The following is a 17562-nucleotide window of genomic DNA, read 5'->3' as shown; positions in this document are numbered from 1 at the left end:
ACTGTAAGAAATCACAGCTGTGTGTACAACTATCTGCCAAATCCTGTGAGTCCTTCTGGCGAATCGTTGAGGCTGGGGGTGATCTTGGGGACCCCTGACACAGTATCATACCAAATATATCCTGTCAGGGCTGGAACTATGGTGAGGCAGGCAAGGCACCTAAGGCACAAAATTGAAGGAGGCGCTCGCTCTCAGGGCCACACAAGTGCCCAGCCTGCATGACCCTGAGAGTGAGTGCCTCCTAAAATTTCCACTCTAGATGCCTTGCTTGCTGCCCTCTAGTCCCGGCCCTACCTCCGAAACCTGCTCTTTGCATCCAACATACTCCTTTTGAGATGTATCTCTGTTGCCACACGGGGGTAGCTCAGATGCATTTCTGTTCCCTGCTGTATTGCTGTGCTGTCCGATGTGGTAGGATGAGCCACATGTGACTGTTAAAATTCCACTTAGTCAAAATTTACTAAACTGGACAATTCAATTCCCTGGTCACACTCAGCCGCACTGCACTATTTTATAGGCACCCGTGGCTAGTGGCACTGCATTAGACAGCCGGGATCGAGAACACTTCTGCCACCACAGGACGTTTGTTGGACAGCATTTACGTTATCTGTTCACCTCTTGCTTGACGTTCAGGTTGTTTCCAGTTTTCTCCTCTCAGACAGTGCCGCAGTATTCATCGTGGTATGTGTCGCCTTGTGCACACAGGCAGGAGTTTCCCTGGCGTACACGCCAAGGGCTTGCATGGCTGGGTTATGGCAGTGTTCACCTTGATTAGATATTGCCAGTTTGCCCTTAAAATGATCATCCCACTTCTCACTCCCACCAGCAGTGTTGCTGTTGCTCAGTGTCCTTGTCAACATTTCAACTTGTCCGACCTTCACATTTTTGTCTTGTGGTGGGTGTGAGTTAGTGGTTTCGGTTTGTATTATCCTGATTACTAGTGAGGCTGAGCTATTTTCGTTTGTTCATTGACCATTTTGCCTTTCTCCTGTGAATTGTCTGTTCATATCTTTGCCCATTTTCCTGCTGGATTGTCTTCATCTTATCTGGCACAGAAGTTCTCACATCTGAGGCTTGCATTTTCATGTATATGGTGTCTTTTGATGCTCAGAATTTATTATTATTATTATTTGAATGTCGTCAGAATGATCAATCTGCTTATAGTTTTTGTTGTTTGTGCCTTAAGTAAGAAATCTTACTCTGAGGTCAATAAGATATCCCACTGTGTTTTCTTCCAGAAATTTTCTTTTCTTTTTTTTTTGTGAGCAAGATCAGCCCTGAGCTAACATCTGCCAATCCTCCTCTTTTTTTTTGCTGAGGAAGACTGGCCCTGCGCTAACATCGATGCCCATCTTCCTCCACTTTATGTGGGATGCCGCCACAGCATGGCCTGGCAAGCGGTACGTCGGTGCGCGACCGGGATCCCAACCCAGGCCACCAGCAGCTTAGCACACTCACTTAACCACTACGCCATGGGGCGGGCCCCTTACTTTTCATATTTAGCTTTTTTTTTGGTGAGGGAGATAGACCATGAGCTAACATCTATTGCCAATCCTCCTCTTTTTGCTGAGGAAGCTTGGCCCTGGGCTAACATCTATGCCCGTCTTCCTCTATTTTGCGTATAGGACGCTGCCACAGCATGGCTTGATGAGCAGTGGGTATGTCCGAGCCCAGGATCCGAACCTGCAAACCCCAGGCCGTGGAAGCAGAGTGCTCAAACTTAACCACTATACCACCCGGCCGGCCCCTCATATTTAGCTTTTTAAAAAATCTACCTGGAATTTATTTTTGTTTATGATGTGAAGTAGAACTGTGATTTAATTTTTCCATACAGGTAACCAGTTGTCCCAGTTCCATTTGTTGAATAGTTCAGTGGTTTTCGAAATGTGATCCCCTGGAAATCCCCAAGACTGTTTCAGAAGATCCATGAGATAAACTGTCTTCATAATAATTCCGAGGTGTTATTTGCGTTTCTCATTCACACCGTGTGTCCTGTGCACTGTCGTTGCAAAAGCAGTGGTGGGTAAAACTGTTAGTGCCTTAGGAATCAGTGCAGTGTCACTGAACAGAAGTAGTAGTTGTATTCCTCACCGCCACACACTCACTGTTAAAACAAAATCGTTTCACTTGAGAATGTCCTTGAAGAAGCAGTGAAAAGTAGTAATTGTGTTAGAGCTTCACCCTGTGAGCACGTCTTTGTAGTATTCTGTGTGGAGGAATGGGAAGTTTGCAGAGAGCACATGTACCGCGTGCTGAAGAAGCACAGTAGTCGAGGTCGTGCACTTGTACACTTGTTTGAAATGAGGTGGAACTGGCGATGTTTCATGGAATGCCATTTTTACCTTAAAGAATGACAGACTGCGCTGATTCAGATTAGGATATTTGGCAGATATTTTCTCAGAAATGAATGAAGTGAGCTGGTCACTTTGAGGACAACTGACGGTTTGTTGCCAATGATAAAATTCGAGCTTTCAAGCAAAACTTAGACATTTGGGAAAGTTTTATTCACCACCGTGAGCCTGACAACTTCTCAATATTTAGGGATTTTTGTGATGAGATCAATGGTAACATGAACAAATAAGATTTAAAAAATATTGTTTAGTAAAATGTAGTAACTCGGTAGATCAGTGGTTTCCAAAAGACCAATGCGTGATGTTACAAAATCCTGCATGGGTAAAAGATCCATTAAAATTGTAAGATTGACCAATGGGTTTCATTGTAGCAGAGTGTGAGAGTTCCTTGATACAGTTTCATATTCCACCTGGCCACTAACTTGGAAAAACACTTGGTGAGTTCTGGTGTACTTGTTGAGTTTTGGTGTAGTAACCAAGTAGAATATCCCCAATTAACTGAAAAGGCTATAGCCTCCTCCCTTTTCCAGCTATGTGTCTGCGTGAGGCTGGATTTTCTTCGTGTACTTCAACCAAAACAGCACATTGCAACAGATTGATTGCAGAAGGCTGTGTGAGAATCCAGCTGTCTTCTATTAAGCCAGACAGCAGGACCTTTACAAAAATGTAAAACAATGCGGTTCTTTTCACTACCTTGTTTTTTTAAAAAATAGTTATTTTTCATAAAATAGGTTATGTTAACATTTAATGGATTTATTAGCTAATTTAAATTAGTTAAATATTTTTAAAAATTTGTCAGTTTTAATTTCCAATTCAGTAAGTGTAAATAGATATAATCTCTTTCTTTCCCTGTAAACAAGAGCTTTTTAGGGTCCTCATTAATTTTTTTTGAGACTTAATTTTTTTTTTTTTTTGAGGGAGAGTGGCCCTGTGCTAACATCTGTTGCCAATCTTCCTTTTTGTTTCCTTTTTTTTTTTTCTCCCCAAAGCCCCAGCACATAGTTGTGCATCGTAGTTGTAGAGTTGCAGCTCTGCTATGTGGGACGCTGCCTCAGCATGGCTTGATGAGCGGTGAGTAGGTCTGCACCCAGGATCCGAACCAGCGAACCCCGGGCCACTGAAGCAGAACGCACGAACTTAACCACTACGCCACCAGTTTTAGGTTTACAGCAAAATTGAGAGTAAGGTACAGAGATTTCCCATAAATCCCCTGCCCACCCCATGCATAGCCTGCTGCACCATTAACATCCCCACCAGAGTGGGACATTTGTTAGAACTGATGAACCTACATGGACATGTCATGATCCCCCAGAGTCCGTAGCTGACATGAGGGTTCACTCTTGGTGGTGTCCGTTCCGCAGGTTTGGACAAATGTATGACACGTGTCCGTTATTATAGTGTCATGTGGAGTGTTTTCACTGCTCCCAATCCTTTGTGCTCTGCCCAGTCACCCCCCACCATGCACATTAATTTTTAAGAAGGTAAAGGGATCCCAAGACCAAAAAATTTCAAATCCTCTGAATTAATCCATCCTTTCCCTAGGGATTTGTAACCCTTGTTGAGAGCAAGTTTCCATCTAGTCACAGTCTCTTCCCTGGGCCCGTCTGCCCTTCCTGTGCCAACCAACACCACATTGTCTTAAATATTACCACACTCTCAGCAGTCTTGGTAAGGCTATTTCCAACACCTTGTTCTCTCTTCTTTCAGTTGTCTTAGTTATTCTTGGCTTTTGTTCTTCCACAGAAAGTAGGACACATATAATTTTTTCTATTACAAAAGTAATATGTTTAATGCAAAAAATTTTAAAAATACAGAGTTGTGAGAAGGTAAAAATTAGAGCCAGCTCTGATGACCTAGTGGTTAAAGTTCAGCACTCTCACCCCTTTGGCGGCCTGGGTTCCTTTCCTGGTCGAGGAACCACACCACCTGTCTGTCAGTGGCCATGCTGTGACGGAAGCTCGTATAGAAGAACTAGAAAGACTTACAACTAGGATATACAACCATGCACTGTGGTTTTGGGGAGAAAAAAAAAAGAGGAAGATTAGCAGCAGATGTTAGTTCCGGGTGAATCTTTCTCTGCAAAAAAAGGGAAAGTAAAAATCACCCGCTACAGATAAATTGTTAATATTCTGGTGTATAGCTTTATATTTGGCGTATTATATATTCCGCACACACACATATATACGCACATACACACAGTTTTATATATGTATACTTCTTTTTGCATTTTTTTTGTTTTTGCATCTATTTGATATACATATACACGACATTCAAAACAAAACAGAAGTGGGGTCGTACTTTACCTTGTCTTTTATATGCAGCTTTTTGTTCCAAGTCTTACTGTGAACATACTTCCACGTCATTTAATGTTCTCTGCATCATCGTTTTTAATGGCTGCGTGGCATTCTGTTTGTGTGGATGTGCATCATTTCTGTAAGGATTTTCTGTGCTGAAACTTGAGATCCTTCCTCGTGTCCACTCTGAGAAGCTGACTCCCTCGGACCTCCATACCGCTATGTCTTCGTGTGCATTCCTTAGGACTGAGTCCTGGGAAGGGACTGGTTGGCTTAAAGTGAGGGCTTCAGTTGTGAGAAGCTGAAATTGCTTGGATGGAGGCAGAGGGCTGTGGGAGACAGTGTGACAAGACGGATAGAAGAGAGGGACGGTTGCAGGGGTTTTGGTTAGGGAGAGTCCCAGTGAAGTAAGACGGGATATAGGTGGAGGAGGGACCAACAGGGCCTCCTCAGAGCTGGTGTCCGTGACTGCGATGTGTGAAAGGCTAAGAGAGGAGCAGGATGAGCCTGGGATGTGTGGGGCTCCCCCAGGCCTTCCCAGGAGTTGTTGGGAGAGAGAGCCGAGGCCTCAGTGCTCTGAGTCCTTTGGGGATCTGCAGAGTCCTCTGTTGCTCTGCGTTCAGGCCTTCCCTCTGCTGGACTCACCCAGGTGCTCTGGACAGTCCCCCTACTGGCCGCCAGGGCCCCTCAGGGCATGGTGGGGTTAGTGGGCGTCTCTTCTGATGTGAGGGGCCTCCCTTGTTGTGTGCTGAGTGGGCCTGGAGGATGGTGATGGGGCCTGGGCATCTGTAGCCGAGTGCAGACAGCCCTAGAAGCAGCCACGGTGGAGGCCTGGCCAGCTCGCTCCTATTAGCTGAGCGAACCCAGGTACGTCCTCTGACCTGTCAGGGCGTCAGCTTCTGCAGCTGTGAAGGGGAGCTCTGTAAACCCTGCCTCCCCGGGCCGTGGAAAGGATTAAGTTGTCAGCATATGGAAGGCATCTCCAGGGTGCGGGGACCACTTAGCCATCTTATTTGAGAAAGCCATTTAATTATTCCAACTTCGGTTTCCTCATCTGATAAATATCAATAATAATATATACCTTGTGATCGTTCAATGAAGTGAAATGTAGGAAAGAGCTCTGAGATGATAAATCTCAACATAAATGCTGCTGTTCCTGGGCACGTGCAGATGGTTGCCCCACGTGTGTAGGGGTGCCACTGACAAGCCCCTGAGGGTCCGAGGTGGTCAGGCCCAGCAGATGATGCCGTGCCTGTGGTGGAGACGGGTGTGTGCTGTGCAGCGTCAGGGACACGAGGGCGGGAGAATTGCCGTGTTGTAGGGCTCATCTTATGCCGAGATTAGATTCCAGCATCAGAGCAGGAGGCCAGAATCACGTATGTTGACGTTTAACTACCCTCACCGCCCCGGAACCTGCTCAGAGAGCATCTCTCAGTCAGTCCAGTAGAACCAGTTCCTCTTCCAGCACAGGAACAGATGGCCTTTTGTTGAGTTGGGCGCCAGCTAAAACACTGACCTTCTGTTTCAGGGCCATGCTGAACGCAAGCCTTAGCGTCACACAGTGAGAGGCGTGGAGGCCGAGACCAGCTGAGGGAACGACTGAGCCACAGCTGCCAGTGTGCTCACTCGCGTCTCAGGCTCTCTCTAGGTCTTAGGCTCAGTTCAACTCTCCATCCTTTAACAAATATTTGTTGATCACCTGCTGTGTGCGAGACGCCGTGGCAGGGCTCGTCCCCACTGCTGTGGGGAACAGCAGTGAACAAATAGACCATCTACATTGCCTTCTAGTTGGGGACGGGGGTGGTGGCAGACAATAAAAAGACGGTTTGGGAGATGGGAGTACTCTGGGAGACAGACAAAGCAAGAAGGGTTAGGGGTTAGGAAGTTCTGGAGTGGCCCCTTGCACTTTAAATGGGGCCGCGGGGAAGGCCTGCTGGGAAGCTCTGATTTTCAGAAGCCCTGCAGGAGAGTAAGGAGCCCTGAGGAACAGCCAGTGCAAAGGCCCCAAGGCAGGCAGGAGGTGCCTACATGTTTGCAGACAGTGAGGAGCCCAGTGTGGCTGGAGTGGAGGGAAGGACGGGAGCTGTGGGGATGAGATCTGATCTGTGGGGCCTTGTGGGCCATTGTACTCATCTTGGCCTTTCGTCTGGGTGAGAGGGGAGGCCATTGGAGAGTTTTGAGCAGAGGAGGGACAAAATATGCTTACCAGGATCACTGTGGTTTCTTTTTTTTTTTTTTTTGGGAGGAAGACCAGCCCTGAGCTAACATCCGACGCCAATCCTCCTCTTTTTTGCTGAGGAATACTGGCCCTGGGCTAACATCCGTGCCCATCTTCCTCCACTTTATGTGGGACGCCACCACAGCATGGCTTGACAAGGGGTGCGTCGGTGCACGCCCAGGATCCGAACTGGCGAACCCCAGGCCGCCGCAGCGGGGCGCGCACACTTAACCGCTTGCACCACCGGGCCGGCCCCATGTGGTTTCTGTGTTGAGAAAAGCCTCAAGAGGGACAAGGGAGCTAGTTAGGGGACTGTTGCAGCGGTCCTGGTGGCTTGAACCAGGGTAGTGAGAACTAGTTAATTCTGGACGTTTTGAAGTTATAGACCTAGCGTTGCGTTTGCTTCAGGTTAGACGTGGGGTATGAAACGAGGTGAGTTCAAGGGAAGCTCCAAGGGTTTTAGCCTGAGTCTCGGGATGTACTTGCTGGGGAAGCCTGTGGGAGGAGCTGGGTTGAGGATGGGTTAAGGGTGAGGTCCTCCCAGACACACACACAACGGGGAGATGTGGAAGAGGGTGTCGGCTGTGTATGAACCTGGAGCTCCAGGTCGAAGTTCAGGGTGGAGCTCTCTGTTTGGGAGTCCTCAGCGTACAGATAGTGTTTAAGGCGACGAGACGGTGCGAGATCTCCTGGGGAGTGAGTGTAGGGAGGAAAGAGGTCCAAGGCTGAGCCCCTGGCCCCCAGCCTGCAGGGGTCAGGAGATGAGAAAGAACCTGCCCCGTGGCCTGGGAGGAGTGGCTGGGGAGGTGGGAGGAGAAACAGGGGAGGGTGGCACCCTGGGCTCAGGTGCTGAAGGCGGGGCATGGGAGTATGCTGGCCCCGGGGGCAGTCCTTCCCATCTGAGTGCTGGCGGTGATATCTGAGGACGTGAAGTACACGATGCAGTTCCACGGCGTTGTCGTGTGTGGAAATGCACCATTCCCACAGCAGCACGCTGGGGTTGAGTGGCAGGTGGAATCACACAGGCACGGTGTGAAACTCCTGTGCTCTGCTCTAGTACTGCTGGCGGACAGGTGTCCAGGCTGAGAAGGGCTTCTCAGACCCAGCATGGCACAGGGCCCTGGCCCAGGGGGGCTGCCATGTGCATCCAGGCGCTGTAAGCCTCAGTTTCCTTGTCTGTAAAAGGGAGCTCTAATAATCTCCACGCTGGAGTGTTGATGAGGATTCGAAGAGAAATCGCTCCTGAATTGCTCAACCAGGCGCAGGAACCCAAGTCCCATGAACATTACGGTCTGTGACTCGCCAGGCCTCTGCGGGGCTTATCACCACTGTAGTGCTGTGCCTCACCATATCAGAGCTTCTCGGGGTGCCCGCATGACCTCCTCACCCATTTCTCCCCCCAATAAGTCTCGCCAGTCACCATTCCAAGAAATCTTAATTTCTTTATTGTTTGACTTTTTTTGACTCAACAATTTTTTTTTTAACTTTTTGTTTTTTTCTGAAACGTTCTTGTTGTTATGAGCCTTTTGTTTTGTTCTCGTTAAATGCACTCGACCCAAAATTGGTTTGGCATATCGAAAAGGAGACCAAAGAGGGACAGGGGAGTGGGAGGGGGGAGGAGGCCCGAATGGACAGAGAGAAATCGAGGGTGAGAGAAGAGGAACACAGAGATGGCGAGGAGGACACAGGGAAGGAGGTGGAGACAGAGAGAGAGGAAGGCCAAGGAAACCAAAAAGAAAAAAAAACCGGGGAAAAAGAATTAACCAGTTAAAAGCACATGAATTCAGGAGCCCAAGGAAGGGAATAGGAGAGGAAACCAGGACCCTTCCTTCTCTATACCCACCCAGCTGCGGTGGGGGCCTCAAGGCACCAGGTCTGGTTGGGGTGGGGGACACCTGGGCTCCAGCCCCACCAGGGGGCCCTGCCCCGCAGCTCTGAGGCCTGGAATCCACCTTAGTGATTCCCGCTGGAATGGGAACCAAGGGACCCTCTCTCTCCCACGATTGTCAGGTCTGGAGAGACGAGAGGAGGGCTGGGCAGGGGAGCAGGAGCGGGGTTCCTTGCCGCTTCCAGGCCCCCGGGGACCCTCTTGCTGCTGTCAGTGGCAGTCTCCCACTCTAGCTGGGCTCCCGCCTGGACCAGGCCAGCTCTCCCACCTGCCCTCGTCTCTGCCAGCCGCCCCTCTGCCACAGTGGGGCTCCTGGCCTAGCGAAGCCCAGGGAGGCCACAGAGCTGTCTGGCCAAGACCGTCCTCATCCTTCCTTCTTCCCGTCCAGACTCACCCATGGTCTTCTGGTCAAAGGGTTAAGCCTTCCTACCAGAAAAAACCAGAGATGGACCCAACCCTGCCTTCTCTGCACACCCGTCCCCCATGCAGGACAAACCACCATCTTTGGTCTGACCCCTTCTCCCTTAACTGATAATGACAAGCCAGCCCCAGCTCCCCAGGAGAAGGGAGGGGCTTTCTAGCAGCAAAAAGGGTCCCTCCAGCCACCTACCTTTCCCCCAGTTCCTCCCTAGAGCCCCTCCCCCTCAACCCAAAGAAGTTCACGGCAGCAGCCGGCTGAGACCCGAGGATGTTTGAAAACTCATGGCACTTGTGAGAAAAGACGGAGGGGCAGTAGAGACAAGGAGGGCTCAGAGCAGGAGTGGAGGGCCCCCCTGGGTAAATGGCAATGACAGGGTGGGCCAGTGTGGCAAGGGGACTACGCTACCCCCAAAGAGCTGGGGGACTGGGAAGGCCAGGGTGAGAGGCTGGAGAGGAGGGGTCGGGAGAGGTGCTCAGACTTCCCAAGCCTGGAGCTTCCAGAGTCTGCAGGAGTGGGGTGGAGCCCCCAAACATGGGTGTCCTTACCGCAGGCCCAGGTACCTGGCTTTGCCTCCCCTGCGGGAGAGTGTAGGGTGGGGAAGGTGGTCTTCCACCTTTGCCCCCCGCCCCAAGAGACCACCTCACCAGTCCCAGCCCTCCCTCCTCAGTCATACCCACTACCATTAAACCCTGCTGCCCTCATTCTCCTCCCCCATCCTCTCTCGGTGGAAAACCAGCCCCTTCATCCCCAGCTCAGAGTCCCAGAAGCAATATACAAGAAGCAGGAACTCAAAGGGAGAGCACAGCCATCTTGGCAAAAGCATCTTTGGGTGTGAGGGTGCCTCCCGCGGGCCAGTAGGGAGGGGAGGGGGAGACGGGCCCCCGTCCTGGGGCAGGCAGTGAGGTACACGCCCCAGGAGGGCTGACTGATACCAGGGGCAGGCGGAGCAGGGCAGGAGGCGACAGAAACGGGTGCCGGGAAGGAAACGGGTTCTTTGTTTCGCTGTTGCTTCTAGATTTTGTGTTCTGTCTCTGGATTGTAAAAAGCTGCTCTGGCGGCCCGCCCACCCCGGCTGGGGATGCACACGTACACGGAGAAGTCCTGGCTGCCAGGGCCCAGCGGCGCCGCTCTGCTCCGGAGAAAGCCCGGGCTGGCTGGGCCGCAGGCTCCCGGTGGCTTCAAGTGATGAGATTTTCTTTTTTTTTTTTTTTTGTCTTTTTTTTCTTTTCCACTTCGTTGAAATATTTACAGCAATAGGGGAGGAGAAGGAGACAGGAAGGGGTAAGAGGGCCCCCTAGGGAAAGATCCAAGGCCAGGACCCACTCCCCAGGGAGATCCAGACCCAAAATCTGCTCCCCAGATAGCCGAGCCCACAGGACTGGGAACTGCCCAAATACGGCCACCCCTGTGGGCTGGGGGGCCCACGGGGAGTTGTGCTTCATCAGGAGTCGCCCCAGGGGAGGGGGTCATTGGGTGCACTTGAGGAGGGTTGAGGGGGCAGGCTTGCTGGGGACACAGGACGGAGAGCAGAGGGAAGGAGCTTCGGAGAAAGGTCCACCTTTAAACCACCAGCCACAACTGCCCGTCCTGCTCGGCCCGGGCCAGAGGCCCCAGTCTCCAGGGAGCAGGGAGCTGCAGTGCAGGAGGAACCTGTCCATCTGTCCTTCTGCCCCCACTGCTCCCTCCCGTGCAGCTGGCAGCATTTCTGGCTAGAGAGAGAGGAGCAGCAGACAGGTGCCATCCAGCGGGGCCTTTGGCCCAGGGAAACGACGCCCCCATTTCCCTCGGGGGAGGAAGAGTAGGGGACGGGGAAGTCAGGAGTAGGCTGCACCCTTCCAATTTCTCCTTACTTCCCTTGGGCCCCCCCCCCCCACTGCACTTCCCCCAAGTCGAGCTGGTGTGCGCGGCTGGTGGGAAACCCTGTCTGTGAACCCTGCACCTCAGGCCCCCACGGCAGAGCCCCCGAGGGGCCTGGAGGGCCCATGGCTGAGGGGCGCCTGGAGAGAGTGGCCCACCAGCCACTGCCTCCATCAGTCTCCCTCTCCCCCCCCGAGTGTGGCCCAGGGCTCCCTTGCTGGCCTGGGCCACCAGCCCCTGGTCCGTGAGGTCCCTCAGAGACTGGTGACCAGCTGCATCTGCCCATCCCCGTCGGGCCCTGGCCCCTCGAGACCCGGGGCCGCCAGGTAGCCCTCGTGGCTGGGCCGCCGCACCTGATAGTAGCCCTGCAGGGGGTTCCGGGCCATCAGGGCCGGTGGGCGCGAGGTGTAGTAGATTTCGGGGGGACCAGGGGGTGCAGGAGGGGGCGGGGGCAGGGCCTCACTGGGCCCCTCGGGGCTGCTGTCCGGATAGGAGGGCGAGTCCCGCAGATTGGCCCCGCTGGCATAGAGGGAGTCCCGGCCCGGAGGGGAGGAGAGGGGCCGGCTGGTGGCCCCATCCTCCGCCGTGCAGCTCTCCGACTCATCCAGATCGCTCTGGTACAGCACCGACTGGGCCCGGGGCAGCAGCAGCGGCTCCTCCAGGGCCTTGTAGAGAAGTTCAATCTCTGCCCGGTCAGCACCCCCGGGCCCGCCTGCCTCTTCCTCGCCACTGCCCCCCGGCACGGGCGGCACGGGGGGCTCAGGCGGCGGAGGGCCCTTGGCCCCGCCGCCGCCCCGCAGGTTGTTCTGCACCAGCTCCGAGATGATCATCTTCTCAAAGGCAGCAGCGTCGGCCAGGTTCCGGCCCCGGGGTGGCTCGGGGGCCCCATCCCCTGGAGGGAAGTCCCCGCTCCGCAAGGAGTAGCTGTTGTTGAAGTTGCCGTTGAGGGGCAGCGTGTCCATGCCGCAGGCTTCCCGGCCTCCCAAGGGGTGCTCTGCAAGCCGAAAGGGGCTGCTCAGGAGGAGGGCCGGGCAGTGAGCGGGGCGCGGACTGCGTGGAGGGGTGCCTGCTGTTCTCTGGTTTTCCCTGGGCCCACCCCTGCCCCTGGGGACTGGGCTGCCGTGTTCCCCTTCTTCCTCAGTGGCAGTGGGGACACCAGCTCAGTAGCAAGTTAGTGGAACCAGTTCCCCCAGCGCCCCCTCCCAGCTTGGGCCTCAGAATCTCAGCAGTGTGAGGAGCCCTGGGTACCCAGATCCGTTTCCTGTGCTCTGATCCTCAGCACCTGCATTCCCCACCTGCAGGCCCAAGCACACCACCATCCGCCAGCTGCCAAGCCAGAGACGGGGCTGGGGGCGGGGGGGGGAAGGCGGCGGCGGCGGGGGCCTGAGTTCTTCTCCCTAAGTGAGGCCACCTGAGGAGGCCACTGTCGCGGCCTCTCCTGGCCTTGGAAATGTTACCAGAAAGAGTTGTACTTACTGGGTTCCCGGTAGCTCCCTGCGGGTGCCGGCCAGGAAGGAAAAGAGAGAAGATGAGAGTGGGCTTGGAACGCTGAGTCTGGGAGGCCCAAGGATGCCCCAAGTGCAGACCCCTTGGGACGCACAGCTGTTGCTCCCTCCCAGCACCACAGTGCTCTCACCTGGGGAGTTGAAGACTGGGGGCGAGGAGGGGTTGAAGCCCACCGACTCGGCAATGAGGGTGTTGTAGGGGCTGGTGCCCCCCCGGGGCTGCAGCACGGGGTTGGTCAGCAGGTGGTTCCCCATGGTACCTGCCCAGGAGGTCATAGGTCACAAGGCAGCCAGGAGACATGGGCCCTGGAATCTCAAGGGCCTGGAGCCAGGGGTGAGGGACGCCGGCTCACCTCGGTTCAGGGTGGGGGTGCTGTTGATGTCGCCTGCCATGAAGGAGGACTCTGTCTGCTTCCTCACGGTGTCGTTCCACATCCTCCGGATTCGGCTCTGGGGACACAGCCCAGACGTGAGGGGGCCCTTGGGCCGCCCACCCTCCAGGACCCTTCTCAGACCACTCGCCTGATGAGCGTCACCAGGGACCTGGGCTGAGCACTGCCCCGCTTCTCGGGCTCTCGGGTCCAACACTCAGCCCCAGGGAGCCCTGCCTGGCGCCCCGGCCCCGGCCCGGATACCTGGGTCCCCGTGTAGTAGCGGGTGTTGCTCCGCATGGCCGAGGTCTTGAGCGAGCCGTGCGCGCCCCCCGGCGGGGAGCGGATGCAGCAGTAGGAGTGCCGCAGGCACTTGCTGTACTCCTTGTGCACCTGGGGGCGAGGACGGGCAGCGGGCAGCGGGCAGCGGGCGCCCCGCCTTGGGCGTCCAGAGACCAGGCTCCCGGCAGGCGGCAGAAACCACACTGCTTCCTGGCTCCTCACAGCCGGGCAGGCAGGCGCCCTCTTCTCGCTCAGGCCATTGTCCTTAATCCGCCTCCCCCAAGCTTCCCACCCGTCCACTCCTTCACTCAGCAGATCTTCAGTGAGCATCCTCTATGCGCCAAGTGTGGTTCAGGCCCCGGGGACAGCCCAGACAAATTAGACACGAAGCCCTACTTCTCCGAGGTGATCTTTTAGTGGACAGACACATAGCGGAGGTGCAAACGTCAGTACATTATGTGGATGTCTGACGGTGTTAGCACTGAGAAGAGAACTATGGCCGGGAAAGGGGTCAGGCTGTGCTGTCAGGGGGTGGGAGTGTGGTTTGTGATTTCAAATAGACCAGGGGACGCCTCACGGAGAAGAAGACACTTTGGCAAAGACCTGAAAGAAATAAGGCAGCGGGCCCTGCAGCTGTCTGGGGAGGAGCAGCGGACAAGTCCAGAGGGTCCATGTCTAGGTGTCCGAGAGAGCAGAGGAGAGCACGGCGGGAAAGGAGGGGAGGGAAGGGGGCCCCAGGTCGCTCTGTGTGGGCCTGGGGGCTCCTGTAAGGATGTTGCTGTCACTCAGCGTGAGGGGGTGCTGTGCAAGGATGCTGGCTTTGACTGTGTGTCATGGGGGCCATGTAAGGATGTCACTGTCCCTGTGTGATGGGGACACGGGACAGTTTTGAATGGAACAGATGCAGTCAACCTTGCAGCCAGGACTCCTGTGATTGCTGACTCCTTCATTCCCTGCCTTAGCCTTACCCACCTCACTGTCCCCCTAGACCAACAACAGTCTGACTGGGGCTCTCACTGCCTTCAGGACGAAGTCTGCCAATGCCCTGGCTCAGATTCCAGGCTGCAGTCCTGAGCCTCCCGCCTGTACGCCCTCTCCACAGTCCTCTGCTTATCTCCTTTATTTATGTTTTTAAGACGCAGATTTTAACACATTTTATTTAAAAAGGAAACCTTCTATCACCACAAAACTCACAGTTGGTCCCATAACTTATTAAAGTAGGCAACGTTCTGTCTGGGAGGCGCCCAGAGTCGTCCCCTCCCACAGGCCTGGTCGTGCCCTACAGCGGGCGGAGGGCCCGTCACCATGGCCCTGCCCTGTGCTCTGCAGCTCCCCAAACCCGTCCTGCTTTCTTGCTTCACGCCGCTGTATCTTGCTCTTTTGCAGAACCCTCTTCACGCCTGGTGAAATCCTCCCTGAGCCCGAGCCCATGCCCTCCTCCCAGCAGACACAGGTCCCACTGCACGGGGCGGGCGCCTGGGCGCCTTGCCCGCCTCACCTTCTTCTGTAAGGCGCAGTGAAAGACGAAGATGAAGACGCCCTGGAAGGCGTTGAAGGTGGTGAAGAGATAGGCCATGACCACCGACTCCTTGTTGATGAAGAGGAGGCCGAAAGCCCAGGTGAGGCCCAGCAGGAACAGCAGTGCGATGGCCCCCAGGGCCCAGGATCTGGGGAGGGTGGGGCAGGGCCGTCCAAGTCCCTGCCAGCAGAGACGCTTCCCCCCAGCCCTGCTGCGTGTCCCTCTTTGGGTGGGCCTGGACGTGTCTACAAAGACGCCCTGGGGTGAGCAGGCCTTGGCTGGGGGGTGGCCTGCCCTGCTGCACCTTCACCCAGCCTGGGCCTGCGGGGTAGCAGAGAGCAGGGTTTGGGGCTTTGAGAATAGGCAGTCATTTCCCCGCATCCTTCATCTTTTTGGCCATATTTCCAGACCCTTAAACTCTTTTGCTGCCTATTTAAGTTGCCCTAAAATGGATTCACCTTTTGAACTCAGCCTGCTCTAGGCACTTATGTCCCCAAAACCACAAGCTGGAGGTACTAGTGCCATGTTGTCTAGTACTTTTTAAGCAGATACAAAATGAGCACAATAAAACACTGTCTTGTCCTTAAAATCACACCGTGTGACCTGAGAAGTGAGAGCCCCATGTTCTAGGAAGCCTGGGCGGGGCGGGGCCCGTGTGGGCGTATCGCGGGCAGGGGTGTGGGGACGGGGTGCTCACTTAATGTTGTCGAGGCGGCTGGAGTCGGGCTTGAGCACGGACGAGCTCCGGACCATCTTGTGCAGGGTCACCATGAGGAACACCAGGTTCACCTGGGGGGCCAAGGGGCGGGCTGGGCCTGGGTCCCTCCGCCTCTTTTTTTTTTTTTCTCTTTTGAGGAAAACCAGCCCTGAGCTAACATCCATGCCAGTCCTCCTCTTTTTGCTGAGGAAGATCAGCCCTGGGCTAACATCTGTGCCCATCTTTCTCTACTTTATATGGGACAGCATGGCTCGACAAGCAGTGTGGCGGTCTGCACCCAGGACCTGAACCTGCAAACCCCAGGCCGCCAAAGCAGAGCATATGAACATAACTGCTATGCCACCGGGCCGGCCCCATCTCCGCCTCTTGGCCTGAGCTCCTGGCTAAGTCTCAGTCTCGACCCCACTTCTTCAGGGTGGCCTCTGCTGGTGTACCTGCCCCCAGGTACCTGCCGCTGCTTGGATTAACTGTGTTAGCATGGCTCCCCTGCTGGGAGGACGGGGCCCCTGGCTGGACACAGAGCAGGGGCTCAAATCCCAGCTCCCGGACGCACGACCTCAGTGGGGAGCTCTGCAGACCCACTCTGCTTCCCTCCTCTTAGTTGGCTGCTCAGTTCCCACGGTTTTCAAGGGCTTGGGGAGAATGGGGGGGTCTCAGGGTCAAGGCTAGCCTGCATGAAGGATGGGGATGCAGTACTGGGGGGGGTGACGCCTTCCAACTTACCACGATAACAAAGGACACAGGCCCGATGAAGCTCCAGATGAAATAATTGTCCACCCGGAGCCAGCAGCTGTAAAGGAAGCGGGGCCGGAATAGAGAGAGGCAGGGGGCCCTTCCCTCCAACCCCGGGAGCCCAGTGCCCCAAGGGTCCTGGCCCAAAGGGTGCTGCGAGCAGGGAGCCCGGCAGGAGAGACTTGGGCGAGACGGGCACTCACGCCTTCTCGGTGCCGTAGCTGCGATAGTCGATGGCGGCCGCGATGCCCACCACCAGGGCCGGGAAGCAGTAGCCGCCCAGGTAGTAGTACTTGGTGCGGGAATACTCGCTCTCAAACACCTCCACCAGCAGCAGGTAGAGGTGCACGCCCTCCAGGCAGAGCCAGGAGAAGGCGGCCAGGAAGAAGTAGTGCAGCAGGCCGGCGAAGATGGGGCAGGCGATCTGGAGGCCGGGGCGCCAGAGGTGAGGGGCTGCCCGGCTGGGGCGCCTCCTCCCGCGGCCCCCGCCCCGGCCGCAGCCCACCTCGTACTGAGTCTTGTCTATCCCGACCAGGAAGAGCAGCTCGGCCAGGAAGAGGGTGATGCACAGGTTCTTGTGGATGGTGTTGCGGTCCGTCTGCAGCCCCCGCAGGAAGCAGAAGGTGGAGATACAGATGGCCAGGCAGACCAGGGAGATCACGATGCCCACCCAGGTGATGACTGACAGCAGCAGCTCATTGATGCGGCCCTGGTACTGGGGGACAGGAGCAGGGGGCGCGCTCAGCACCTCTGGCCTTGTGCACGGCCAGGCTCACCCTGGGCTCGGCCAGATGCCGGCTGCGGGCAAGGCCGTGGGCCACGGGTGCCGTGCTGCAGCTCACCCAGCCTCTGCCCCCCGCCCCGGCCAACTTGCCGGCCCCCACCCCTTTGCAGGCGGCGCGCTCACTTCCTCATGCTCTGGAAGGCTTGTGGAGAGATGACAAAGGTGACACCAACTTGCTTCTCTAGAGTGCCTTGGGAGAAGGTGGGACCGTGACCAGGGAGAACCAGTTGTACGGCCTCATGCCCCGGGCAAGACTGGTGGCCCCCCACGCCCACGAAGCTGGCTCCCCGGCACCGCCCATGCAGCGCGCTCTCGGACGCCATGCAAAGCCGGGCCAGCACGCGGGCCTGCCCGGAGAGCGGTGCGCAGGCCAGCTTACGATCTCGCGGTGAGCCATGAGCACGGCAAAGTTGGTGAGGTGGCTGCAGGCACACGTGGTATGGGTCTTGTTGGACTCCACCAGGCGACAGCCCTGGGTCGACCAGTAGCCCAGCATGGAACGCTCCGAGTAGTTCCAGAAGGAGCAGTTAGCATTGAAGTGGTTCTTGGCCTGTTGTATGGTGGTGGTCAGGTGGTCAGATCTGGGGAGTCCCATTCCAGCCCCCACACCCCACTACAGGGA

The 17562-nt window shown here is 55.5% G+C and overlaps 1 protein-coding gene across 5 annotated transcripts in view; it reads right to left on the bottom strand.

Moving 5' to 3' along the window:
• Nucleotides 1–10144: 10144 nt before the first annotated feature.
• Nucleotides 10145–17562, bottom strand: part of ADGRL1 (adhesion G protein-coupled receptor L1) — a 40896-nt gene continuing 33478 nt past the window's right edge. For 4 of the 5 annotated variants that reach the window (XM_058525513.1, XM_058525515.1, XM_058525516.1 and 1 more), the window contains 11 exons: nucleotides 17320–17490; nucleotides 16662–16871; nucleotides 16360–16580; nucleotides 16148–16214; nucleotides 15404–15495; nucleotides 14686–14854; nucleotides 13170–13298; nucleotides 12888–12984; nucleotides 12666–12794; nucleotides 12506–12523; nucleotides 10145–12023 (listed from right to left, as the gene is read on the bottom strand). In XM_058525513.1, the coding sequence (XP_058381496.1) occupies nucleotides 11284–12023; nucleotides 12506–12523; nucleotides 12666–12794; nucleotides 12888–12984; nucleotides 13170–13298; nucleotides 14686–14854; nucleotides 15404–15495; nucleotides 16148–16214; nucleotides 16360–16580; nucleotides 16662–16871; nucleotides 17320–17490 (2043 nt within the window). In that variant the 3' untranslated portion in view covers nucleotides 10145–11283. The remainder of the gene's footprint in view (nucleotides 12024–12505; nucleotides 12524–12665; nucleotides 12795–12887; nucleotides 12985–13169; nucleotides 13299–14685; nucleotides 14855–15403; nucleotides 15496–16147; nucleotides 16215–16359; nucleotides 16581–16661; nucleotides 16872–17319; nucleotides 17491–17562) is intronic. The other variant, XM_058525517.1, reaches the window with a different exon arrangement.

The sequence above is a fragment of the Diceros bicornis genome, chromosome 30 (genome assembly GCF_020826845.1).
Source record: "Diceros bicornis minor isolate mBicDic1 chromosome 30, mDicBic1.mat.cur, whole genome shotgun sequence".
NCBI classification, from domain to species: Eukaryota; Metazoa; Chordata; class Mammalia; order Perissodactyla; family Rhinocerotidae; genus Diceros; species Diceros bicornis.
This window is presented reverse-complemented; position numbering and strand designations above follow the sequence as displayed.